This window comes from Fringilla coelebs (assembly GCF_963513975.1).
Source record: "Fringilla coelebs genome assembly, chromosome: 32".
NCBI lineage: Eukaryota > Metazoa > Chordata > Aves > Passeriformes > Fringillidae > Fringilla > Fringilla coelebs.
In genome coordinates, this window is record NC_140058.1 from 853,986 (window position 1) to 879,829 (window position 25,844).

General features: G+C 47.6%; 1 protein-coding gene across 1 annotated transcript in view; it reads left to right on the plus strand.

The window, feature by feature from the left end:
• The window catches only part of BRD4 (bromodomain containing 4), a 64,766-nt gene that overhangs the window by 1,463 nt on the left and 37,459 nt on the right, over positions 1 to 25,844 (plus strand). Inside the window, 9 exon segments of the mRNA XM_084223960.1 lie at positions 10,081 to 10,155; positions 12,124 to 12,232; positions 13,962 to 14,280; positions 17,546 to 17,683; positions 18,364 to 18,499; positions 19,900 to 20,180; positions 22,239 to 22,355; positions 22,357 to 22,602; positions 25,015 to 25,143. Of these exon segments, the coding sequence (XP_084080086.1) occupies positions 12,219 to 12,232; positions 13,962 to 14,280; positions 17,546 to 17,683; positions 18,364 to 18,499; positions 19,900 to 20,180; positions 22,239 to 22,355; positions 22,357 to 22,602; positions 25,015 to 25,143 (1,380 nt within the window). The 5' untranslated portion in view covers positions 10,081 to 10,155; positions 12,124 to 12,218.

Genomic DNA, 25,844 nt, shown 5'->3' on the forward strand with positions numbered 1-25,844 from the left:
ATTCTCGGTTTATTTGGGATGGGAAGAGGACACTGAGGGAATTCCCGGGATTTTTGGGATGGGAATTGGGAACATGAGAGAATTCCTGGGTTTTTTGGAGTAGAAATTGGGAGCCTGGGGGTGTCTCAGGGATTTTGGGGAGCCTGAGGGAATTGCTTGATGTTTTGGGATGGGAAGAGGACCCTGAGGGAATTCCTGGATGCTTTGGGGTGGGAATGGAACACTGAGGGAATTCCTGGATGTTTTGGGGTGCCAGTGAGTCCCTGAAAGTGTTCCCAGGATTTTTGGGTTGGGAATGGAACACTGAGGGAATTCCTGGATGTTTTGGGATGGGGATGGAACGCTGAGGGAATTCCTGTTTGGTTTGGGATGTGAATGGGACTCTGAGAGAATTCTTGGATGTTGTGGGTTGGGAATGGGACTCTGAGGGAATTCCTGGATGTTTTGGGATGGGAAAGGGACATTGAGGGAATTCCTGGATGCTTTGGGGTGGGAATGGAACACTGAGGGAATTCCTGGATGTTTTGGGGTGCCAGTGAGTCCCTGAAAGTGTTCCCAGCATTTTTGGGTTGGGAATGGCACCATGAGGGAATTCTTGGATGTTTTGGGATGTGGATGGAATCATGAGGGAATTCCTGTTTGTTTTGGGTAGGGAATGGAACACCGAGGGAATTCCTGGATGCTTTGGGGTGGGAATGGAACACTGAGGGAATTCCTGGATGTTTTGGGATGGGAATGGAACACTGAGGGAATTCCTGGATGTTTTGGGATGGGAAAGGGACACTGAGAGAATTCCTGGATGTTTTGGGGTGCCAGGGTGTCCCTGAAAGTGTTCCCAGGATGTTTTGCGTTGGGAATGGCACCATGAGGGAATTCTTGGATGTTTTGGGATGGGGATGGAATGCTGAGGGAATTCTTGGATGTTTTGGGATGGGGATGGGACACTGAGGGAATTCCTGGATGTTCCTGGAGTGCCAGGGTGTCCCTGAAAGTGTTCCCAGGATTTTTGGGTTGGGAATGGAACACTGAGGGAATTCTTGAATGTTTTGGGGTGGGAATGGAACACTGAGGGAATTCCTGGTTTGTCTGGGATGGGAATGGGACACTGAGGGAATTCTTGGTAGCTTTGTGATGGGCATGGGACCCTGAGGGAATTCCTGGATGTTTTGGGGTGCTAGTGAGTCCCTGAAAGTGTTCCTAGGTTTTTTGGGATGGGAATGGGACCCTGAGTGAATTTCTGGATGTTCCTGGAGAGACAGTGAGTCCCTGAAAGTGTTCCCAGGATTTTTGGGTTGGAAATGGGACACTGAGGGAATTCCTGGATGTTTTGGGATAGGAATGGGACACTGAGAGAATTCCTGGATGTTTTGGGGTGCCAGTGAGTCCCTGAAAGTGTTCCCAGGATGTTTTGGGATGGGAATGGGACCCTGAGGGAATTCCTGGTTTGTCTGGGATGGAAATGGGACACTGAGGGAATTTCTGGATGTTTTGGGATGGGAATGGCACCCTGAGGGAATTCCTGGATGTTTTGGGGTGCCATTGAATCTCTGAAAGTGTTCCCAGGATTTTGGGGATGGGAATGGCACCCTGAGGGAATTCCTGGGTGTTTTGGGATGGGAAGAGGACACTGAGAGAATTCCTGGATTTTTTTTGGGGTGTCAGGGAGTCTCTGAAAGTGTTCCCAGGATTTCTGGGATGGGGACAGAATGCTGAGGGAATTCTTGGATGTTTTGGGGTGGGAAGAGGACGTTGAGGGAATTCCTGGTTTGTCTGGGATGGGAGTGGAACACTGAGGGAATTCCTGGTTTGTCTGGGATGGGAGTGGAACACTGAGGGAATTCCTGGATGCTTTGGGGTGGGAATGGGACCCTGAGGGAATTCCTGGATGTTTTGGGATGGGAATGGGACACTGAGGGAATTCCTGGATGTTTTGGGGTGAAGAGGGGACACTGAGGGAATTCCTGTTTGTTTTGGGGTGGGAATGGAACACTGAGGGAATTCCTGGATGCTTTGGGATGGGTGTGGAGCACTGAGGGAATTCCTGGATGTTTTGGGGTGGGGATGGAACACTGAGGGAATTCCTGTTTGTTTTGAGGTGGGAATGGGACCCTGAGGGAATTCCTGGATGTTTTGGGGTGGGGATGGAACACTGAGGGAATTCCTGGTTTGTCTGGGATGGGAAGAAGACACTGAGGCAATTCCTGGATGTTTTGGGATGGGAATGGCACCCTGAGGGAATTCTTGGATTTTTTGGGTTGTCAGTGAGTCCCTAAAAGTGTTCCCAGGTTTTTTGGGATGGGAAGAGGACCCTGAGGGAATTCCTGGATGTTTTGGGATGGGAAGAGGACACTGATGGAATTCCTGGATGCTTTGGGATGGGAATGGGACCCTGAGAGAATTCCTGGTTTGTCTGGGAAGGCAAGAGGACACTGAGGCAATTCCTGGATGTTTTGGGATGGGGATGGAACACTGAGGGAATTCCTGGTTTGTCTGGAATTGGAATGGAACACTGATGGAATTCCTGGATGTTTTGGGGTGTCAGGGAGTCCCTGAAAGTGTTCCCAGGATTTTTGGGTTGGGAAAGGCACCCTGAGGGAATTTTTGGATGTTTTTGGATGGGAAGAGGACGCTGAGGGAATTCCTGGATGCTTTTGGGTGCCAGTGAGTCCCTAAAAGTGTTCCCAGGATTTTTGGGTTGGGAATGGGACACTGATGAAATTCTTGGATGTTTTGGGATGGGTGTGGAGCACTGAGGGAATTCCTGGATGCTTTGGGATGGGAATGAGACCTTGGGGGAAATCCTGGATATTTTGGGGTGGGAATGGAACACTGAGGGAATTCCTGGATGTGTTGGGTTGGGAATGGGACACTGAGGGAATTCCTGTTTGTTTTGGGATGGGAAGAGGACACTGAAGGAATTCCTGGATGTTTTGGGATGGGGATGGAGCACTGAGAGAATTCCTGGTTTGTCTGGCATGGGAAGAGGACACTGAGGGAATTCCTGGATTTCTTTGGGGTGCCAGGGAGTCCCTGAAAGTGTTCCCAGGATTTTTGGCTTGGGAATGGGACACTGAGGGAATTCCTGGGTGTTTTGGGGTAGGAATGGGATACTGAGGGAATTCCTGTTTGTCTGGGTTGGGAATGGGACACTGAGAGAAATCCTGGATGTTTTGGAATGAGGAGTGAACACTTGAGGGAATTCCCAGATTTTTTGGCATGGGAATGAGACCCTGAGGGAATTCCCAGATATTTTGGGATGAGGAGTAAATCCTGAGGGAATTCCCAGTTTTTTTAGGATGGGAAGGGGACACTGAGGGGATTTTTGGGATGAGGAGTGAATCCTGAGGGAATTCCCAGATTTTTTTGGGATGGGAATGGCACCCTGAGGGAATTCCTGGATATTTTGGGATGAGGAGTGAACTCTGAGGGAATTCCTGGATGGTTTGGAGTGGGAGTGGGACACTGAGGGAATTCCTGTTTGTTTTGGGATGGGAATGGGATCCTGAGGGAATGCCCAGATTTTTTGGGATGGGAATCAGACCCTGAGGGAATTCCTGGATATTCTGGGATGGGAATGAGACCCTGAGGGAATTCCCAGGATTTTTGGGATGGGAATGAGACCCTGAGGGAATTCCTGGATATTCTGGGATGGGAATGAGACCCTGAGGGAATTCCTGGATATTTTTGGGTGGGAATGGAACCCTGAGGGAATTCTCAGATTTTTTGGGATGGGCATGGGACCCTGAGAGAATTCCTGAATGTTTTGGGATGGGAATGAGACCCTGAGGGAATTCCTGGATATTTTGGGATGAGGAGTGAACTCTGAGGGAATTCCCAGTTTTCATAGGATGGGAATGGGACACTGAGAGGATTTGTGGGATTTTTGGGATGAGGAATGGCACACTGAGGGAATTCCTGGATATTTTTGGGATGGGAATGGGACCATGAGGGAATTCCCAGATTTTTTGGGATTGGAATGGGACCCTGAGGGAATTCCCAGATTTTTTGCAGTAGGAATTGGGAGCCTGGGGATGTCTCAGGGATTTTGGAATTGGAATTTGCAGCCTGAGGGAATTCTTGGATATTTTAGGATGGGAATTGAGAATTTGAAGGAATTCCCGAGGTTTTGGAGCTGGGAATTTCCAGCCTGAGGGAATTCCTGAGGTTTTGGAGTTGGGAATTGAGAACCTGAGGGAATTCCCGAGGTTTTGGGGTGGGAATTTCCACCCTGAGGGAATCCCTGGGTATTTTAGGGTGGGAATTTGGTACTTGAGGGAATTCCCGAGGTTTTGGGGTGGGAATTTCCATCCTGAGGGAATTCCTGGATGTTTTGGGGCGGGAGTTTGGAATCTGAGGGAATTCCCAAGGTTTTGGGGTTGGAATTCGGAACCTGAGGGAATTCCTGGATGTTTTGGGATGGGAATTTGGAACCTGAGGGAATTCCTGAGGTTTTAGGGTGGGAATTTGGATCCTGAGGGAATTCCTGAGGTTTTAGGGTGGGAATTTGGATCCTGAGGGAATTCCTGGATGTTTTGGGATGGGAATTTGGAACCTGAGGGAATTCCCAAGGTTTTGGGGTTGGAATTCGGAACCTGAGGGAATTCCTGAAGTTTTGGGGTTGGAATTTGGAACCTGAGGGAATTCCTGAGGTTTTAAGAGTTGGGAATTGAGAACCTGAGGGAATTCTGGGATGTTTTAGGGTGGGAATTGGGAACCTGAGGGAATTCCTGAGGTTTTGAGGTGGGAATTTGGAACCTGAGAGAATTCCCAAGGTTTTAGGGATGGGAATTTCCATCCTGAGGGAATTCCCAAGGTTTTGGTGTTGGAATTTCCACCCTGAGGGAATCCCTGGGTATTTTAGGGCAGGAGTTTGGAATTTGAGGGAATTCCCGAGGTTTTGGGGTGAGAATTTGGCACCTGAGGGAATTCCTGGGTGTTTTGGGGTGGGAATTTGGAACCTGAGTGAATTCCTGGGTGTTTTGGGGTTGGAATTTCCACCCTGAGGGGTTTTAGGGATGGAAATTTCCAGCCTGAGGGAATTCCTGATGTTTTGGGAGTTGGGAATTGGGAACCTGAGGGAATTCCCGAGGTTTTGGGGTGGGAATTTCCAGCCTGAGGGAATTCCTGAGGTTTTGGGGTGGGAATTTGGAACCTGAGGGAATTCCTGAGGTTTTAAGAGTTGGGAATTGAGAACCTGAGGGAATTCTGGCATGTTTTGGGCTGGGAATTTGGAACCTGAGGGAATTCTTGGGTGTTTTGGGGTGGGAATTTCTATTCTGAGGGAATTCCCAAGGTTTTGGTGTTGGAATTTCCACCCTGAGGGAATCCCTGGGTATTTTAGGGCGGGAGTTTGGAATCTGAAGGAATTCCCGAGGTTTTGGGGTTGGAAATTGGAACCTGAGGGAATTCTGGGATGTTTTGGGGTTGGAATTTCCAGCCTGAGGGGTTTTAGGGATGGAAATTTCCAGCCTGAGGGAATTCCTGATGTTTTGGAGTTGAGAATTTCCAACCTGAGGGAATTCCCAGGGTTTTAGGGTGGGAATTCCCAGCCTGAGGGAATTCCCAAGGTTTTGGTGTTGGAATTTCCACCCTGAGGGAATCCCTGGGTATTTTGGGGTGGAAATTTGGAACCTGAGGGAATTCCCAAGGTTTTGGCATGGGAATTTCCAGCTTGAGGGAATTCCTGAGGTTTTGTGGTTGGAATTTCTACCCTGAGGGAATTCCCAAGATTTTGGGGTTGGAATTTCCATGCTGAGGGAATTCCTGACGTTTTAGAGTTGGGAATTTGGAACCTGAGGGAATTCCTGGATGTTTTGGGGTGGGAATTTGGAACCTGAGGGAATTCCTGGATGTTTTGGGGTGGGAATTTGGAACCTGAGGGAATTCCTGGGTGTTTTGGGGTTGGAATTTCCACCCTGAGGGGTTTTAGGAATGGGAATTTCCAGCCTGAGGGAATTCCCGAGGTTTTGGGAGTTGGGAATTGGGAACCTGAGGGAATTCTGGGATGTTTTAGGGTGGGAATTCGGAACCTGAGGGAATTCTGGGATGTTTTAGGGTGGGAATTTGGAACCTGAGGGAATTCTGGGATGTTTTGGGGTGGGAATTTGGAACCTGAGGGAATTCTGGGATGTTTTGGGGTGGGAATTTCCAGCCTGAGGGAATTCCTGAGGTTTTAGGGTGGGAATTTCCAGCCTGAGGGAATTCCTGGGTATTTTGGGGTGGGAATTTCCATCCTTAGGGAATTCCTGAGGTTTTAAGGGATGGGAATTCCCAGCCTGAGGGAATTTCTGAGGTTTTGGAGTTGGGAATTGAGAGTTTGAGGGAATTCCCGAGGTTTTAAGATGGGAATTTTCAGTTTGAGGGAATCCTTGGGTATTTTGGGGTGGGAATTTGGAACCTGAGGGAATTCCTGAGGTTTTGGGGTGGGAATTTCCAGCCTGAGGGGTTTTAGGGTTGGAATTTTCAGCTTGAGGGAATTCCCGAGGTTTTGGGGTGGGAATTTGGAACCTGAGGGAATTCCTGATGTTTTGGAGCTGGGAATTTCCAGCCTAAGGGAATTCCCAAGGTTTTAGGGTGGGAATTTCCATCCTGAGGGAATTCCTGGATGTTTTGGGGTGGGAATTTCCAGACTGAGGGAATTCCCGAGGTTTTAGAGTTGGGAATTTGGAACCTGAGGGAATTCCCAAGGTTTTGGGATGGGAATTTGGAGCCTGAGGGAATTCCTGGATGTTTTGGGATGGGAATTTGGAATTTGGGGGAATTCTCGAGGTTTTAGGGTGGGAATTTTCAGCCTGAGGGAATTCCTGGGTATTTTGGGGTGGGAATTTGGAACCTGAGGGAATTCTGGGATGTTTTGGGGTGGGAATTTGGAACCTGAGGGGTTTTAGGGTGGGAATTTCCAATGTGAGGGAATTCCTGAGGTTTTGGAGTTGGAATTTCCACCCTCAGGGAATTCCTGAGGTTTTGAGGTGGAAATTTCCAGCCTGAGGGAATTCCTGGATGTTTTGGGGTGGGAGTTTGGAATCTGAGGGAATTCCCAAGGTTTTAGGGTTGGAATTTCCAGCCTGAGGGAATTCCTGAGGTTTTAGAGTTGGGAATTGAGAGTTTGAGGGAATTCCCGAGGTTTTTGGGGTTGGAATTTGGAGCCTGAGGGAATTCTGGGATGTTTTGGGATGGGAATTTCCATCCTGGGGGAATTCCCGAGGTTTTGGGGTTCCAATCCCTCCCCCCTCGCCCTTCCCTTGGATTTCACTCCCCAAATCCCCCAAATTCCCCCAATTTTGGGCTGACCCCGAACCCTCCCGGGCAGGATTTTCACTCCCCATTATCCCGAGGCTAATTAGCGCCTAATTAGCGCTTAATGAGCCGGGGGTGGGGCTGCAGGGGCGGGGCCGCGTTTGGAGCAGGGGCTCCCAAAGTTTGGGGGATTTTGGGGTCATTTTCTGAATTTTGGGGGGGATTTTGGGGTCGTTTCCCAAAGTTTTGGGGGATTTGGGGAATTGTTTCCCAAAGTTTGGGGGATTTTGGGATCATTTTCTGAATTTTGGGGGGGATTTTGGGGTTGTTTCCCAAAGTTTTGGGGATTTGGGGATCCTTTCCCAAAGTTTGAGGGATTTTGGGATAATTTCTCAAAGTTTGGGGGATCCTTTCCCAAAATTTGGGGGTTTTTGAGCCTCAATTCCTAAAATTTGGGGTAATTTGAGCCTCAATTCCCAAAATTTGAGCATCATTCCCAAAGTTTTGAGGTTATTTCAGGATCATTCCCGAAATTTTGAGATGATTTGAGGATTAATTCCCAAATATTTGGGGTTACTTAAGGATCAATTCCTAAATTTTGGATTTTTTTTTTTTTTTTAAGGATAGATCCCAAAATTTTGGGAAATTCTCCTTAAATGACCCCAAAATTTTGGGAATGATCCTTAAAAAAATTCAAAAATTTGGGATTTGATCCTTAAATAACCCCAGAGTGAATTCAGAGCCCTGGATCACTTAAACCCAGCACTAAATGTTAGTTAAGCCCGGTTTTAATTACTCAGGGGTGAAAAAACCTTTGGACCACTTAAACCCAGCACTAAACCCAATTAAACCCGGGTTTAATGACAAAACTCTGAGTAAAGAGCAACTTCAGGATCCTGAACCACTTAAACCCAGCACTAAATGTTAGTTAAGCTCAGTTTTAATTACTCAGGGGTGGCAGAGATCTGAGTAAGGCTCTGAACCATTTAAGCCCAGCACTAAACCCAATTAAACCCAGGTTTAATGACAAAGCTTTGGGTAATGAGTGAGTTCAGAGCTCTGGACCACTTAAACCCAGTCCTAAACCCAATTAAACCCGGGTTTAGTGACAAAACTCTGAGTAAAGAGCGACTTCATGATCCTGAACCACTTAAACCCAGCACTAAATGTTAGTTAAGCTCAGTTTTAATTACTCAGGGGTGGCAGAGATCTGAGTAAGGCTCTGAACCACTTAAGCCCAGCACTAAACCCAATTAAACCCGGGTTTAATGAGTAAGGAGTGAGTTCAGGGCTCTGGACCAATTAAACTCAGCATTAAATCTTAGTTAAGCTCAGTTTTAATTACTCAGGGGTGGCAGAGATCTGAGTAAGGCTCTGAAGCACTTAAGCCCAGCACTAAACCCAATTAAACCCGGGTTTAATGACAAAGCCTTGAGGGAAGAGTGAGTTTAGAGCCCTGGAGCTGTTAATCCCAGCACTAAAATGTTAATTAAGCCCAGTTTTAATTACTCAGGAGTGATAAAACCCTGAGGAAGGAGTGGGTTCAAGGCTCTGGACTACCTAAACCCAGCACTAAAATGTTAATTAAGCCCAGTTATAATTAATCTGGCCTTGTGGGGGGGAAGATTTTATTTCCTGGGGGTTAAAATCTCATTTTTGGGGCATTTTTAAGGCAATTTGGGGCATTTTAGGGGAAATTTTGGGGTTGAAATTGGGAATTTTAGGGACAGAATTGGGAATTTGGGGCTGAAATTGGGAAATTTTTGGGCTGAAATTGGGAATTTTCAGGTCAGAATTTGGATTTTTTTTTGAGCTGAAATTCAGAATTTTTGAGGCTGGAATTTGGAATTTTGAGGTTTGAATTTGGAATTTTCAAGATGGAATTGGGAATTTGGGGGTCAGAATTGGGAATTTTTAAGCTGGAATTGGGAATTTTAGGGACAGAATTGGGAATTTGAGGCCTGGATTGGGAGTTTTGGGATTGAAATTGGGAATTTTAGAGACAGGATTGGGAATTTTGGGGTTGAAATTGGGAATTTTACGGGTGAATTTGGAATTTTGGGGTTGAAATTGGGAATTTTGGGCTGGAATTGGGAATTTTAGGGGTGAATTGGGAATTTTGAGGCCTGGATTGGGAATTTTAGGGCTGAAATTCAGAATTTTAGGGACAGATTTTGGAATTTTGAGGTTGAAATTGGGAATTTTAGGGACAAAATTGGGAATTTTGGGGTTGAAATTGGGAATTTTAGGGACAGAATTTGGAATTTTGTGGCTGAATTTGAAATTTTGGGGTTGAAATTGGGATTTTTGAGACCTGGATTGGGAATTTTAGGGCTGAAATTCAGAATTTTGGGGCTGAATTTGAAATTTTGGGGTTGAAATTGGGAATTTTAGGGCTGAAATTTGGAATTTTGGGGTTGAAATTGGGAATTTTAGGGACAGAATTGGGAATTTTGGGGCTGAATTTGGGAATTTTGAGACCTGGATTGGGAATTTTAGGGCCAGAATTTGGAATTTTGGGCTGGAATTGGGAATTTTAGGGGCGAATTTGGAATTTTAGGGTTGAAATTGGGAATTTTAGGGCTGAAATTGGGAATTTTAGGGACAGAATTTGGAATTTTGGGCTGAATTTGAAATTTTGGGGTTGAAATTGGGATTTTTGAGACCTGGATTGGGAATTTTGGGGCTGAAATTCAGAATTTTGGGGTTGAAACTGGGAATTTTGAGACCTGGATTGGGAATTTTAGGGCTGAAATTCAGAATTTTGGGGCCAGAATTTGGAATTTTGGGTTGAAATCAGGATTTTTTTCTGAAAATTCTCATTTTATTTTTATTTTCCCCCAGAGTTTTTGCAGGTGAGGTTGAAGATGAAGCTCCGGGGCTGAGGCAGCCACAGCTGGGAGGGCACCTGGAGCTCAGGTGGGTTCAGGGAAAAATGGGGAAAAACCAGAAAAATCCAAATTTTGGTGCCAAAATCTCATTTTTTCAGTTGGATTCTCCCAATATTTTTGGATTGGAGGCTGAAAAATGAGGAAAAATTCAAATTTTGGTGCCAAAATCTCATTTTTCCATTGGATTCTCCCAATATTTTTGGATTGGAGGCTGAAAAAATGGGGGAAAATGAGGAAAAATCCAAATTTTGGTGCCAAAATCTCATTTTTCAGTTGGATTCTCCCAATAATTTTTGGATTAGAGGCTGAAAAATGGGGGAAAACGAGGAAAAATCCAAATTTTGGTGCAAAAATCTCATTTTTTCTTTGGATTCTCCCAATATTTTTGGATTGGGGGCAAAAAAATGAGGGAAAATCCAAATTTTGGTGCCAAAACCTCATTTTTCCATTGGATTCTCCCAATAATTTTTGGATTAGAGGCTGAAAAAATGAGGAAAAATCCAAATTTTGATGCTAAAATCTCATTTTTCAGTTGGATTCTCCCAATATTTTTGGATTGGAGGCTGAAAAAATGGAAAAAAAATGAGGAAAAATCCAAATTTTGGTGCCAAAATCTCATTTTTCCATGGGAATCCCCCAATTTTTGTGCCTCCCAATATTCCCAGGGTGGATTTCCAGGATTTTGGGGAAATTCCTGAATTTTTTCCCCCTCAGAGTCGGGATCTGGAGCAGAAATCCCTCCTGGCAATGGGGATTTGGGGCTGGAAAAATTGGGAAAACCCCAAATTTTGCTGCCAAAATCCCATTTTTCCATGGGAATCCCCCAATTTTTGTGCCTCCCAATATTCCCAGTGTGGATTTCCAGGATTTTGGTGAAATTCCTGAATTTTTCCCCCCTCAGAGTCGGGATCTGGAGCACAAATTCCTCATTGGGGCTGGAAAAATGGGGAAAAACTGATAAACTCCAAAATTTGGTGCCAAAATCTCATTTTTCCATTGGATTCTTCCAATAATTTTTGGATTAGAGGCTGAAAAATGGGGGAAAACAAGGAAAAATCCAAATTTTGATGCTAAAATCTCATTTTTCTGTAGGATTCTGCCAGTATTTTCTGATTGGGGGCAAAAAAATGAGGGAAAATCCAAATTTTGGTGCCAAAATCTCATTTTTCAGTTGGATTCTCCCAATATTTTTGGATTGGAGGCTGAAAAAATGGGAGGAAATGATGAAAAAGTCCAAATTTTGATGCCAAAATCTCATTTTTCTGTAGGATTCTCCCAATAATTTTTTGATTAGAAGATGAAAAAATGAGGAAAAATCCAAATTTTGCTGCCAAAATCCCATTTTTCCATGGGAATTCCCCAATTTTTGTGCCTCCCAATATTCCCAGGGTAATTTCCAGGATTTTGTTGAAATTCCTGAATTTTTCCCCCTCAGAGTCGGGATCTGGAGCAGAAATCCCTCCTGGCGGTGCACATTTGGGGCTGGAAAAATCCAAATTTTGAGGGGTTTTTTTGCCTAAAATCTCATTTTTCCATGGGAATTCCGCAATTTTTGTGCCTCCCAATATTCCCAGTGTGAATTTCCAGGATTTTGCTGAAATTCCTGAATTTTTTCCCCCTCAGAGTCGGGATCTGGAGCAGAAATCCCTCCTGGAAATGCGGATTTGGGGCTGGAAAAATTGGGAAAACCCCAAATTTTGCTGCCAAAATCCCATTTTTCCATGGGAATTCCCCAATTTTTGTGCCTCCCAATATTCCCAGTGTGAATTTCCAGGATTTTGCTGAAATTCCTGAATTTTTTCCCCCTCAGAGTCGGGATCTGGAGCGGAAATCCCTCCTGGAAATGCAGATTTGGGGCTGAAAAAAATGGGAAAAACCCAAATTTTGCTGCCAAAATCCCATTTTTCCATGGGAATTCCCCAATTTTTGTGCCTCCCAATATTCCCAGTGTGAATTTCCAGGATTTTGGTGAAATTCCTGAATTTTTTCCCCTCAGAGTCGGCCGTGGAGGCGCCGTGCCCGGGGCAGGATCCATGGCCAGGCCGAGCGAGCTCTGAGTCCGCGGCGGATTTGGGATCAAATTCCAGGGCAATGTATCCTACAAGGTACCTGGGAAACCCCAAAAATCCCAAAAATCCTTCTTCCCAAACTTCTGACCCTTTTTCCCAAATTCCTGCCTTCTTCCCCCAATTTTCTCTCCCTTTTTCCCAATTTTCTCTCCCTTTTTCCCAATTTTCTCTCCCTTTTTCCCAATTTTCTCTCCCTTTTTTCCCAATTTTCTGCCCCTTTTCCCCAATTTTCTGTCCCTTTTTTCCCAATTTTCTGCCCCTTTTTTCCCCAATTTCCCCCCCTTTTCCCCAATTTTCTGCCACTTTTTCCCAATTTTCTGTCCCTTTTCCCCAATTTTCTGCCTCTTTTTTCCCCAATTTTCTGCCCCTTTTTTCCCCAAATTTCTGCCCCTTTTTTTCCCCCAAATTTCTGTTCTTTTTTCCCAAACCCTCCTCAGGGTGATCCCAACTCCCTTGGTGCCCCCTCAGGGTGGTCCCAAATCCTCTTGGTGCCACCTCAGGGTGATCCCAACCCCCAAATCCTCCTCAGGGTGATCCCAACCCCCAAATCCTCCTCAGGGTGATCCCAGATCCTCCTCAGGTTCCTCTGGGTGTTCCCAATCCCCTTGGTACCACCTCAGGGTTGTCCCAACCCCCTTGGTGCCACCTCAAGATGATCCCAACCCCCTTGGTGCCACCTCAGGGTGGTCCCAACCCCTTGGTGCCACCTCAGGGTGGTCCCAACCCCGTTGGTGCCACCTCAGGGTGGTCCCAATTCCCTTGGTGCCACCTCAGGGTGATCCCAACCCCCTTGGTGCCACCTCAGGATGGTCCCAAATCCACCTCAGGGTGCTCCCAAATCTTCCTCAGGGTGGTCCCAACCTCCTTGGTGCCACCTCAGGTTGATCCCAACCTCCTTGGTGCCACCTCAGGGTGGTCCCAGCCCCCAAACCCACTTCAGGGTGGTCCCAAATCCTCCTCAGGGTGATCCCAACCCCCAAATCCTCCTCAGGGTGATCCTAAATCCTCCTCAGGGTGGTCCCAACCCCCAAACCCACCTCAGGCTGGTCCCAAATCCACCTCAGGGTGATCCCAACTTCCTTGGTGCCACCTCAGGGTGGTCCCAACCCCCTTGGTGCCACCTCAGGCTGGTCCCAAATCCACCTCAGGGTGATCCCAACCTCCTTGGTGCCACCTCAGGGTGATCCCAACCTTCTTGGTGCCACCTCAGGGTGGTCCCAACCTCTTGGTGCCACCTCAGGGTGGTCCCAAATCCTCTTGGTGCCACCTCAGGGTGATCCCAAATCCATCTCAAGGTGGTCTCAACCCCCTTTGTGCCACCTCAGGGCGGTCCCAGCCCCCAAACCCACTTCAGGGTGATCCCAAATCCACCTCAGGCTGGTCCCAACCCCCTTGGTGCTACCTCAGGTTGATCCCAACCCCGTTGGTGCCACCTCAGGGTGGTCCCAACCTCCTTGGTGCCACCTCAGGTTGATCCCAACCCCGTTGGTGCCACCTCAGGGTGGTCCCAACCTCCTTGGTGCCACCTCAGGCTGGTCCCAAACCCATCTTAGGGTGGTCCCAACCCCCTTGGTGCCACCTCAGGGTGATCCCAACCCCCTTGGTGCCACCTCAGGGTGGTCCCAAACCCACCTCAGGCTGGTCCCAAATCCACTTCAGGGTGATCCCAACCTCCTTGGTGCCACCTCAGGGTGATCCCAACCCCCTTGGTGCCACCTCAGGGCGGTCCCACCTCCTCACTCCAGCCCCGCCCGTCCCCCCGCAGGGTCTCCGGTGAGGAATGCAACGGCATCAACGCCATGGCGGCCGAGAGCGGCCCCGGCACGCGCCTGCGGAACCTCCCGGTGCTGCCGGACGCGCTGGACTCCACGCAGCCGTCGGCGGCGCCGGCGCCGGGCCAGGCCCAGCCCGGGGGCGGCGTCGGGGTCAATCCGCCGCCGCCGGAGACGTCCAACCCCAACAAACCCAAGCGGCAAACCAACCAGCTCCAGTACCTGCTCAAGGTGGTCCTCAAGACCCTCTGGAAGCACCAGTTCGCATGGCCCTTCCAGCAGCCCGTGGACGCCGTCAAGCTCAACCTCCCGGTGAGCTCCGGAGAGCGGTGGGGGTCTCTGGGGGTTGGGAAGGGTGGGGGGCTCCGGGGGTTGGGGGATGTTGGGGGTCTCTGGGGGTTGGGGGATGTTGGGGGTCTCCGGGGGTTGGGAAGGGTGGGGGTCTCTGGGGGTTGGGAAGGGTGGGGGTCTCCAGGGGTTGGGGAATGTTGGGGGTCTCCAAAGGTTAGGGAGGTTGGGGGTCTCCAGGGTTTGGGGAGTGTTGGGGCTCTCCAGGGGTTGGGGAATGTTGGGGCTCTCCAAGGGTTAGGGAGGTTGGGGGTCTCCAGGGGTTGGGGAATGTTGGGGGTCTCCAGGGGTTGGGGAATGTTGGAGGAACTGGGGAATGTTGGGGGTCTCCAGGGGTTGGGGAATGTTGGGGGTCTCCAGGGGTTGGGGAATGTTGGAGGAACTGGGGGATGTTGGGGGTCTCCAGGGGGTGGGGGATGTTGGGGGTCTCCAGGGGTTGGGGAATGTTGGAGGAACTGGGGAATGTTGGGGGTCTCCAGGGGTTGGGGAATGTTGGGGGTCTCCAGGGGTTGGGAATGTTGGGGGTCTCCAGGGGTTGGGGATGTTGGGGTGCTCCAGGGATTGGGGAATGTTGGGGGTCTCCAGGGGTTGGGGATGTTGGGGTGCTCCAGGGATTGGGGAATGTTGGGGGTCTCCAGGGGTTGGGGATGTTGGGGTGCTCCAGGGATTGGGGAGTGTTGAGGGTCTCCAGGGGTTGGGGAATGTTTGGGGTCTCCAGGGGTTGGGGAAGAGTGGGGGTCTCCAGGGGTTGGGGAATGTTGGGGGTTCTCCAGGGGTTGGGGAATGTTGGGGGTCTCCAGGAGTTGGGGAATGTTGGGGGTCTCTGGGGGTTGGGGAAGGGTGGGGGTCTCCAGGGGTTGGGGGATGTTGGGGGTCTCCAGGGGTTGAGAATGTTGGAGGAACTGGGAAAGGTTGGGGTTCTCCAGGAGTTGGGGAATGTTGGGGTTCTCCAGGGGTTGGGGAATGTTGGGGGTCTCCAGGGGTTGGGGAATGTTGGGGGTCTCCATGGGTTGGGGAATGTTGGGGGTCTCCAGGGGTTGGGGAATGTTGGGGGTCTCCAGGTGTTGGGGAATGTTGGGGGTCTCCAGGGGTTGGGGAATGTTGGGGGTCTCCAGGGCTTGGGGATGTTGGGGGTCTCCAGGTGTTGGGGAATGTTGGGGGTCTCCAGGGGTTGGGGAATGTTGGGGGTCTCCAGGGCTTGGGGATGTTGGGGGTCTCCAGGTGTTGGGGAATGTTGAGGTTCTACAGGGGATGGGGAAGATTGGAGGAACTGGGGAATGTTGGGGGTCTTCAGGGGTTGGGGAATGTTGGGGTTCTCCAGGGGTTGGGAATGTTGGGGTTCTCCAGGGGTTGGGAATGTTGGGGGTCTTCAGGGGTTGGGAATGTTGGGGGTCTTCAGGGGTTGGGGAATGTTGGGGGTCTCCAGAAATGGGGAATGTTGGGGGGCTCCAGGAACTGGGCAATGGTGCCATGGTTCAGTCTTTGATCCTGTGGTTCAGTTGATGATTCCATGGGTTGATTGGTGATCCAGTGGTTGGATTGGGTGATCCAGTGGTTGGATTGGGTGATCCAATGGTTGGATTGGTGATCCAGTGGTTGGATTGGATGATCCAGTGGTGGAGTTGATGATCCAGTGGTTGGATTGGATGATCCCGTGGTGGAGTTGATGACCCAGGGGTTGGATTGGATGACGCAATGGTTGAGTTGATGATCCCAATGGTTGAGTTGATGACCCAGTCGTTGAGTTGATGCTCCAATGGTTGAGATGATGACCCAATGGTTGAGTTGATGATCCCATGGTTGAGATGATGACCCAGTGGTTGAGTGGATGCTCCAATGGTTGAGTTCATGACCCAGTGGTTGAGTTGGTGACCCAATGGTTGAGTTGATGATCCCATGGTCAAGTTGATGACACAGTGGTTGAGTTGATGATCCCCTGGTTGAGTTGATGACCCAATGGTTGAGTTGATAACCCAGTGATTGAGTTGATGGTCCAAAGGTTGAGTTGATGACCCAGTGGTTGAGTTGATGACCCAGTGGTTGAGTTGATGACCCAGTGGTTGAGTTGATGACCCAATGGTTGAGTTGATGCTCCAGTGGTTGAGTTCATGGCCTAATGGTTGAGTTGATGACCCAGTGGTTGAGTTCATGACCCAATGGTTGAGTTGATGACTCAGCGGTGGAGTTGATGACTCAGTGGTTGAGTTGATGACTCAGTGGTTGAGTTGATGACCCAATGGTTGAGTTGATGACCCAGTGGTTGAGTTGATGACCCAATGGTTGAGTTGATGATCCCATGGTTGAGTTGATGACCTAGTGGTTGAGTTCATGACCCAATGGTTGAGTTGATGACCTGGTGGTTGGCTTGATGACCCAACGGTGGAGTTGATGACCGAATGGTTGAGTTGGATGATCCCATGATTGAGTTGATGCTCCAGTGGATGGATTTGATACTCCCATGGTTGAGTTGATGACCCAGTGGTTGAGTTGATGACCCAATGGTTGAGTTGATGACCCAGTGGTTGAGCTGATGATCCCATGGTTGGGTTGATGACCCAGTGGTTGAGTTGATGACCCAGTGGTTGGGTTGGATGATCCAATGGTTGAGTTGATGACCCAGTGGTTGAGCTGATGATCCCATGGTTGGGTTGATGACCCAGTGGTTGAGTTCATGACCCAGTGGTTGAGTTGATGACCCAATGGTTGAGTTGATGACTCAGTGGTTGAGTTGATGACCCAATAGTTGAGTTGATGACCCAATGGTTGAGTTGATGACTCAGTGGTTGAGTTGATGACCCAATAGTTGAGTTGATGACCCAGTGGTTGAGTTCATGACCCAATGGTTGAGTTCATGACCCAGTGGTTGAGTTGATGACCCAATGGTTGAGTTGATGACCCAATGGTTGAGTTGATGACCCAGTGGTTGAGTTGGATGATCCCATGGTTGAGTTGATGACCCAATGGTTGATGACCCAATGGTTGAGTTGATGACCCAGTGGTTGAGTTGGATGATCCAATGGTTGAGTTGATGACTCAGTGGTTGAGTTCATGACCCAAAACTGAACTTGATCAACTTTGGTGCCTTTGGGATGAAATATCCCCAATTTTCCTCCTTTTTTTAATTCAAAATCTCCATTTTTGGCAGAAACCCAGACCCTGCTCCATCCGGGAACAAACCAGAAGAACCCAAACCCTTCAAAATCCCTAAAATCCCCAATTTTTCCCCCAGGATTATTATAAAATAATTAAAACTCCGATGGACATGGGAACAATTAAGAAACGCTTGGAAAATAATTATTACTGGAATGCTCAAGAATGTATCCAGGATTTCAACACCATGTTTACAAACTGCTACATCTACAACAAGGTAGGGAAAATTCCAGACATTTGGGGGGGAAAATGAGAATTTTGGGAAAATAAATGGGATTTTTTGGGGGAAAAATGGGAATTTTTGGGGGAAGAACAGGAATTTTAGGGGGTAAAAAATGGGAATTTTTTGGGGGGGAAAAAACAGGAATTCCTGATTTTTTTCCCCCCTAGTTCCTGGGGTTTTTTCTCCTAATTATTGGGGGTTTTTCCCCTAATTCCTGGGATTTTTTTTCCTCTAATTCCTGGGTTTTGTCCCCAGTTTTGCAGCCAGGGGATGACATTGTGCTGGTGCCAGAAGCTCTGGAGAAGCTTTTTTCCCTAATTCCTGATTTTTTTTTTCCCCTCATTCCTGGGGTTTTTTCCCCCCTAATTCTTGTTGTTTTCCCTTAATTCCTGATTTTTTTCCCCCCTAATTTCTGAATTTTTTTTCCCTAATTCCTGGGTTTTTCCCCCCAATTCCTGGGTTTTTCCTCTAATTCCTGGGGTTTTTTCCTTAATTCCTGATTTTTCCCCCCCCTAATTTCTGATTTTTTTTCCCTAATTCCTGTTTTTTTCCCCTTAATTCCTGATTTTTTTCCCCCCTAATTTCTGATTTTTTTTTCCCTAATTCCTGGGGTTTTTTTCCCCTAATTCCTGGGGTTTTTTCCCTAATTCCTGGTTTTTTCCCCCATTTTGCAGCCAGGGGATGACATTGTGCTGATGGCAGAAGCTCTGGAGAAGCTTTTCCTGCAGAAGATCTCGGAGATGACGCAGGAGGAGACGGAAATCGTCATCGCCCAGACCAAGGGCCGGGGCCGCGCCCGCAAGGAACCAGGTGGGGCTCCCAAAACATCCCAAACAATCCCAAACAATCCCCAAATCCTCGAAATTCACCCCAAATTCCCCTTTTCTCCCACCTTCCCCCCTCTTTTCCCATATTTTTCCCCTATTTCCCCATATTTTTTCCCCTATTTTCCCATATTTTTCCCCTATTTCCCCCCTATTTTCCCATATTTTTCCCTTATTTTCCCCCTATTTTCCCATATTTTTTCCCCTGTTTCCCCCTTATTTTCCCCCCTGTTTTCCCATATTTTTCCCTCATTTTCCCCCTTATTTTCCCCTCTATTTTCCCATATTTTTCCCCTTATTTCCTCCCTATTTTCCCATATTTTTCCCCTTATTTCCCCCCTATTTCCCCATATTTTCCCCCTATTTCCCCCTTATTTTCCCCCTTATTTTCCCATATTTTTTCCTCTATTTCCCCTTCTTTTTTCCCTTATTTTCCCCCTATTTCCCCATATTTTTCCTCTATTTCCCCCTTATTTTCACCCCTATTTCCCTTATTTCCCCCCTATTTTCCCATATTTTTCCTCTATTTCCCCTTTTTTTTCCCCTTACTTCTCCCCTTATTTCCCCCCCAATTTCCCACATTTTTTCCCCTATTTTCCCATCTTTTTTCCCTTATTTCCCCCTATTTTCCCTTATTTTTCCCTTATTTCCCCCTTATTTTCCCCCTATTTTCCTTATTTCCCTCTGTATTTTCCCATCTTTTTTCCCTTATTTTCCCCCTTATTTTCCCCTCCATTTCCCCGTTATTTTTCCCCCCTTTTTTTCTCCTTATTTTCCCCCCTTATTTCCCCCCTATTTCCCCATATTTTTCCCATTTTCCCCTTATTTTCCCCCTATTCTTCCATATTTTTCCCATATTTCCCCTCTTTTCCCCCATTTTCCCCCCTATTTTCCCATACTTTTCCCCCCATTTCCCCCTTATTTCCCCCCATTTTCCCATATTTTTCCCCTATTTCCCCCAAATTTCCCCCTTATTTCCCCCATTTTCCCATCTTTTTCCCCTATTTCCCCCAAATTTTCCCCTTATTTCCCCCCCATTTCCCCATATTTTTCCCCTATTTCTCCCTTATTTCCCCATATTTTTTCCCTAATTTCCCCCCTTATTTTCCCCCTTATTTTCCCCCTTATTTTCCCCCCTATTTCCTCATATTTTCCCCCTTATTTCCCCCCGTTTCCCCATATTTTCCCCCTTATTCTCCCCCCTATTTCCCCATGTTTTCCCCCTTATTTTCCCCCTTATTTTCCCCCTATTTCTCCATATTTCCCCCCTATTTTCCTATGTTTTCCCCTATTTTCTTCCCTATTTCCCCATATTTTCCCCCTTATTTTCCCCCCTTTTTCCCCCCCGTTCCCCCGTTCCCCGCCCTGACCCCTCTCTCCCGGCAGTGCCATCCAAGCCGGGCTCCTCGGCGGTGCCCAACGCCTCTCAGGGCTCCTCCCCGGCCGCCCCGGTGCCCGCGGTGCCGCCGGTGCCGGGCCTGGCGCCGCCGCTGCCCTTCGGGGCGGGCGCGGGGGGCCCCGAGCTGCTGGTGCCGCCTGCCATGACCGTGGTGCCCCCCGTGCCCCCCGCGCCCGCCCCGGCCCCGCCGGCCCCGCCCGCCCCGGCCGCGCCCGCCGCCCTGCAGCCCCACCCGCCCGTCATCCCCACGCCCGCCCAGCCCGTCAAGGTGAGAGACTGAGACTCGTTAGCTGCGCTAATTGGGGTCGTTCCGGCTGGGGGTGGGCGTTGTCATTATTATCATATTATTATTATTTTTATCATTATTATTATTATTACTATTAGTATTGCTTCATTGGGCACAAGTAATTAGCTTAATTTAGGAGCGGCTTTGTGGTCGGTGGTGGTGGTGTTAATAATTTTATTGCTAATTATTATAATTATTATTACTATTACTATTGCTATTGTTATTACTATTACTATTTCTATTGCTTCATTAGCACAAGTAATTAGCTTAATTTGGGAGTGGGCTTGGGGTTGATGTGGTGGTAGAAACTCCAAGACCCAAAATTGCAACAAATGATCCCAAAGTAGAAACTCCAAAACCCAAAATCTCAGGGAGTGATCCCAAGTTAGAAACTCCAAACCCCAAAATCTTAGGGAGTTGATCCCAAGGTAGAAACTCCAAAACACAAAATTCCAGCGGGCAATCCTAAGGTAGAAACTCCAAAACCCAAAAGTCCAACGAACTATCCCAAGGTAGAAACTCCAAAACCCCAACGAATGATCCCAAGGTAGAAACTCCAAAACCCCAATGAACGGTCCCAGAGTAGAAACTCCAAAACCCAAAATTCCAACGAACGATCCCAAGGTAGAAACTCCAAAACCCCAACGAATGATCCCAAGGTAGAAACTCCAAAAGCCAAAATTCCAATGAACCATCCCAAGGTAGAAACTCCAAAAGCCAAAATTCCAGTGAGCGATCCCAGAGTAGAAACTCCAAAACCCAAAATCCCAGCGAGCGATCCCAAGGTAGAAACTCCAAACCCAAAACCCCAACAAATGATCCCAGAGTAGAAACTCCAAAACCCAAAATCCCAACGAACGATCCCAGAGTAGAAACTCCAAAACCCCAATGAACGATCCCAGAGTAGAAACTCCAAAATCCAAAACCCCAGCGAGTGATCCCAAGGTAGAAACTCAAAACCCCAACGAATGATCCCAGAGTAGAAACTCCAAAACCCAAAACCCCAATGAACGATCCCAGAGTAGAAACTCCAAAACCCCAACGAACGATCCCAGAGTAGAAACCCCAACCCCCAAAACCCCAACGAACGATCCCAGAGTAGAAACTCCAAAACCCCAACGAACGATCCCAGAGTAGAAACTCCAAAACCCCAACAAATGATCCCAGAGTAGAAACTCCAAACCCCAAAACCCCAACAAATGATCCCAGAGTAGAAACTCCAAACCCAAAACCCCAACGAACGATCCCGGAGTAGAAACTCCAAAACCCAAAATTCCAGTGAACCATCCCAAGATAGAATGTCCCAAACCCAAAATTCCAACGAACGATTCCAAGGTAGAAACTCCAAAACCCCAACGAACGATCCCAGAGTAGAAACCCCAACCCCCAAAACCCCAACGAACGATCCCAGAGTAGAAACTCCAAAACCCAAAATTCCAACGAATGATCCCAAGGTAGAAACTCCAAAACCCCAACGAACGATTCCAAGGTAGAAACTCCAAAACCCCAACGAACGATCCCAGAGTAGAAACCCCAACCCCCAAAACCCCAATGAACGATCCCAAGGTAGAAACTCCAAAACCCCAACGAACGATCCCAAGGTAGAAACTCCAAACTCCAAAACCCCAATGAACGATCTCAGAGTAGAAACTCCAAAATCCAAAACCCCAGCGAGTGATCCCAAGGTAGAAACTCCAAAACCCCAACGAATGATCTCAGAGTAGAAACTCCAAACCCCAACGAATGATCCCATGGTAGAAACTCCAAAACCCCAACGAACGATCCCAAGGTAGAAACTCCAAAACCCCAACGAACGATCCCAGAGTAGAAACTCCAAAACCCCAACGAACGATCCCAAGGTAGAAACTCCAAAACCCCAACGAACAATCCCAGAGTAGAAACTCCAAACCCCCAACGAACAATCCCAAGGTAGAAACTCCAAAACCCCAACGAACGATCCCAGAGTAGAAACCCCAACCCCCAAAACCCCTCCAACCCCCACCGCCGCCTCCCCGGTGCGACCTCTCCGTCCTCCGGCAGACAAAGAAAGGCGTGAAGAGGAAAGCAGACACCACCACTCCCACGGCCATGGACCCCATCCACGACTCCTCCTCGCTGGCGGCCGAGCCCAAGGCCGCCAAGCTGGGCGCGCGGCGCTGAGGGCGGCCGGCCCGTCAAGCCCCCCAAGAAGGAGGTGCCCGACTCGCAGCAGCACCCGCTGGAGCTGCGCGGCTCCAAGGCCTCGGAGCAGCTCAAGTACTGCGGGGGCATCATCAAGGAGATGTTCGCCAAGAAACACGCGGCCTACGCCTGGCCCTTCTACAAACCCGTGGACGTGGAGGCGCTGGGGCTGCACGACTACTGCGACATCATCAAACACCCCATGGACCTGAGCACCATCAAGGTGGGTGGGGAATGGGGGAAAATAATGGGGGAAAATGGGGGGGAAATGAGGAAAAAATGGGGGAAATGGGGGGGAAGTGGGGAAAAAATGGGGGGGAGATGGGGGGGAAATGGGGAAAAAATAATGGGGGAAATGGGGAAAAATGGGGAAAAAATAATGGGGAGAATGGGGGGGGAATGGGGGGAAAATGGGGGAAATGGGGAAAAATAATGGGGGGAATGGGGGAAAATGGGGGGGAGTGGGGGGAAATAGGGAAAAAATAATGGGGGAATGGGGAAAAATGGAGGGGAAAAGGGGAAAAAATAATGGGGGGAATGGGGAAAAACTAATGGGGGAAATGGGGAAAAAATAATGGGGGGAATGGGGGAAAAAAGAATGGGGGAGATGGGGGGAAATGGGAAAAAATAATGGGGGGAAATGGGGGGGATGGGGGAAAAAGAATGGGGGAGATGGGGAAAAAATAATGGGGGGAATGGGGAAAAATAATGGGGGGAATGGGGAAAAATAATGGGGGGAATAGGGAAAAATAATGTGGGGAATAGGGAAAAATAATGGGGGGAATGGGGAAAAATGGGGGAAAAAGAGGGTTAAATGGGAGGGAAATGGGGAAAAATAATGGGGGGAATGGGGGAAAATGGGGGGGAAATAACGGGGGGAAATAGGGAAAAAATAATGGGGGGGAAATGGGGAAAAATAATGGGGGGAATGGAGGGGAAAAGGGGAAAAAATAATGGGGGTAATGGGGAAAAACTAATGGGGGAATGGGGGGGAAATGGGGAAAAAATAGTGGGGGAAATGGGGAAAAATGGGGGGGAAATAATGGGGGGAAATAGGGAAAAAATAATGGGGGGGAAATGGGGAAAAATAATGGGGGGAATGGAGGGGAAAAGGGGAAAAAATAATGGGGGTAATGGGGAAAAACTAATGGGGGAATGGGGGGGAAATGGGGAAAAAATAGTGGGGGAAATGGGGAAAAATAATGGGGGGAATAGGGAAAAATAATGGGGGGAATAGGGAAAAATAATGGGGGGAATAGGGAAAAATAATGGGGGGAATGGGGAAAAATGGGGAAAAAAGAGGGTTAAATGGGAGGGAAATGGGGAAAAATAATGGGGGGAATGGGGGAAAAATAATGGGGGAAAAATAATGGGGGAGATGAGGAAAAATATGGGGGGGAAATGGGGAAAAATAATGGGGGAATGGGGAAAAATAATGGGGGGAAATAGGAAAAAAATGGGAGAAAATTGTGAAATGGGGGAAAAGGGGAAAAAATGGGGGGAAAATGGGGAAAAAATAATGGGGGAAATGGGGAAAAAATAATGGGGGGAATGGGGGAAAAATAATGGGGGGAATGGGGAAAAAATAATGGGGGAAATGGGGGAAAAATAATGGGGGGAATGGGGAAAAAAGAATGGGGGGAATGGGGGAAAATGGGGAAAAAATGGGGAAAATGGGGGGAAAATAATGGGGGGAATGGGGAAAAAAGAATGGGGGGAATGGAGAAAAATGGGAGGAAAGTAATGGAGGAGATGGGGGGAAATGGGGAAAAAATAATGGGGGAGATGGGGAGAAAATGGGGGGGAAATGGGGAAAAACTAATGGGGAAAAATGGGGAAAAATAATGGGGGGAAATGGGGAAAAATTGGGGGGGAATGGCAAAAAAGGAAGGGGAAATGGGGAAAACATGGGGGAAATGGGGAGAAAATGGGGGGAAATGGGGAAAAATGGGGAAAAAGGGGGGGTTTGGGGGGATGAAAGGGCGGTTTGGGGCGAAAAATGGATTTTAGGGGAATTCAGTCGGGTCTTGGGGCAAAAAAACGGGTTGAAGGGGATGAAAGAGGTGAATAATGTGATTTTAAGGGAATTAAATGGGGTTTGGGGGGAAAAAATAAGATTTTAGGGAAGAAAAAGTGAATTTCTGGGGGCAAAATGGGGTTTTGGGGGGATGAAAGAGGAAAAAATGGGGTTTTAGGAGAATAAAATGGGATTTGGGGGGAAAACCCCTGGATTTTGGGAAAAAGATCTGGGATTTTTGGCACGTTTCAACTGGGGTTTTAGATTTGGGGATGTTTGGTTTTTCTTTTTGATGTTCAGGAGGAAAATTAGCCCCAAATTTTTCCAGGAGAACTCCTAAAAGCACTAAAATTAATTTTTTAATAGGAGAGTAGGAATTATTTTTTTTTTTTACAAAAAATAGTTCTTTTTCTCTACCAAAAAAAAGGGGCTTTTAATAAAAAATAAATCATTTTCACAGACCAAAAAAAAAGTTTAAAAAAAAGGATTTTTTAAACCAAAACAAACCCAAAAATTGTCATTTTTACAGCCCACGACCCCGCTGCCCGTCCCAGCTGCTGAATTCTGCTGGAATTCCAGCGGAATTTCCCATTTTTGGTGTTTTTTTCCCCGTTTCAGTCCAAGCTGGAGGGTCGGGAGTACCGCGACGCTCAGGAGTTCGCGGCCGACGTTCGGCTGATGTTCTCCAACTGCTACAAGTACAACCCCGCCGACCACGAGGTGGTGGCCATGGCCCGTAAGCTGCAGGTGAGGCATTCCCAACTTTCCAGGAAAAAATTCCATATTTTTTTCCAAGTAGGATTTGGGGTGAAAAAAAAAAAAAAAATCGGAATATTCCAAAAAATGCTGACTCGGCAAAAAAAAAAATTAGTGATTTTTGTTGTTGTTGTTGTTGTGGAAATCAAAGAGATCGGAATTCCCAGCACTCCAGGAGAATTTCCAACTTTCCAGGAAAAAATTCCATTTTTTTTTCCAAGTAGGATTTGGGAAAAAAAAAAAAGAAAAAAAAAAAAATCGGAATAGTCCAAAAAATGCTGAGTCGGCAAAAAAAAAAAAAAAAGTGATTTTTGTTGTTGTTGTTGTTGTTGTGGAAATCAAAGAGATCGGAATTCTCAGCATTCCAGGAGAATTCCCAACTTTCCAGGAAAAAATTCCGTTTCTTTTTCCAAGTAGGATTTGGGGAAAAAAAAAATCGGAATAGTCCAAAAAATGCTGACTCGGCAAAAAAAAAATTAATGATTTTGTTGTTGTTGTTGTTGTTGTTGTGGAAATCAAAGAGTTTGGAATTCTCAGCATTCCAGGAGAATTCCCAACTTTTCAGGAAAAAATTCCGTTTCTTTTTTTCCTTCAGCGGGATTTGCAAAAATCGAATTCAGACTGAACCAAAAATGCTGACTCGGCAAAAAAAAACCCAAACAAAAAAACCACCAAACTAAAAATTGGTGATT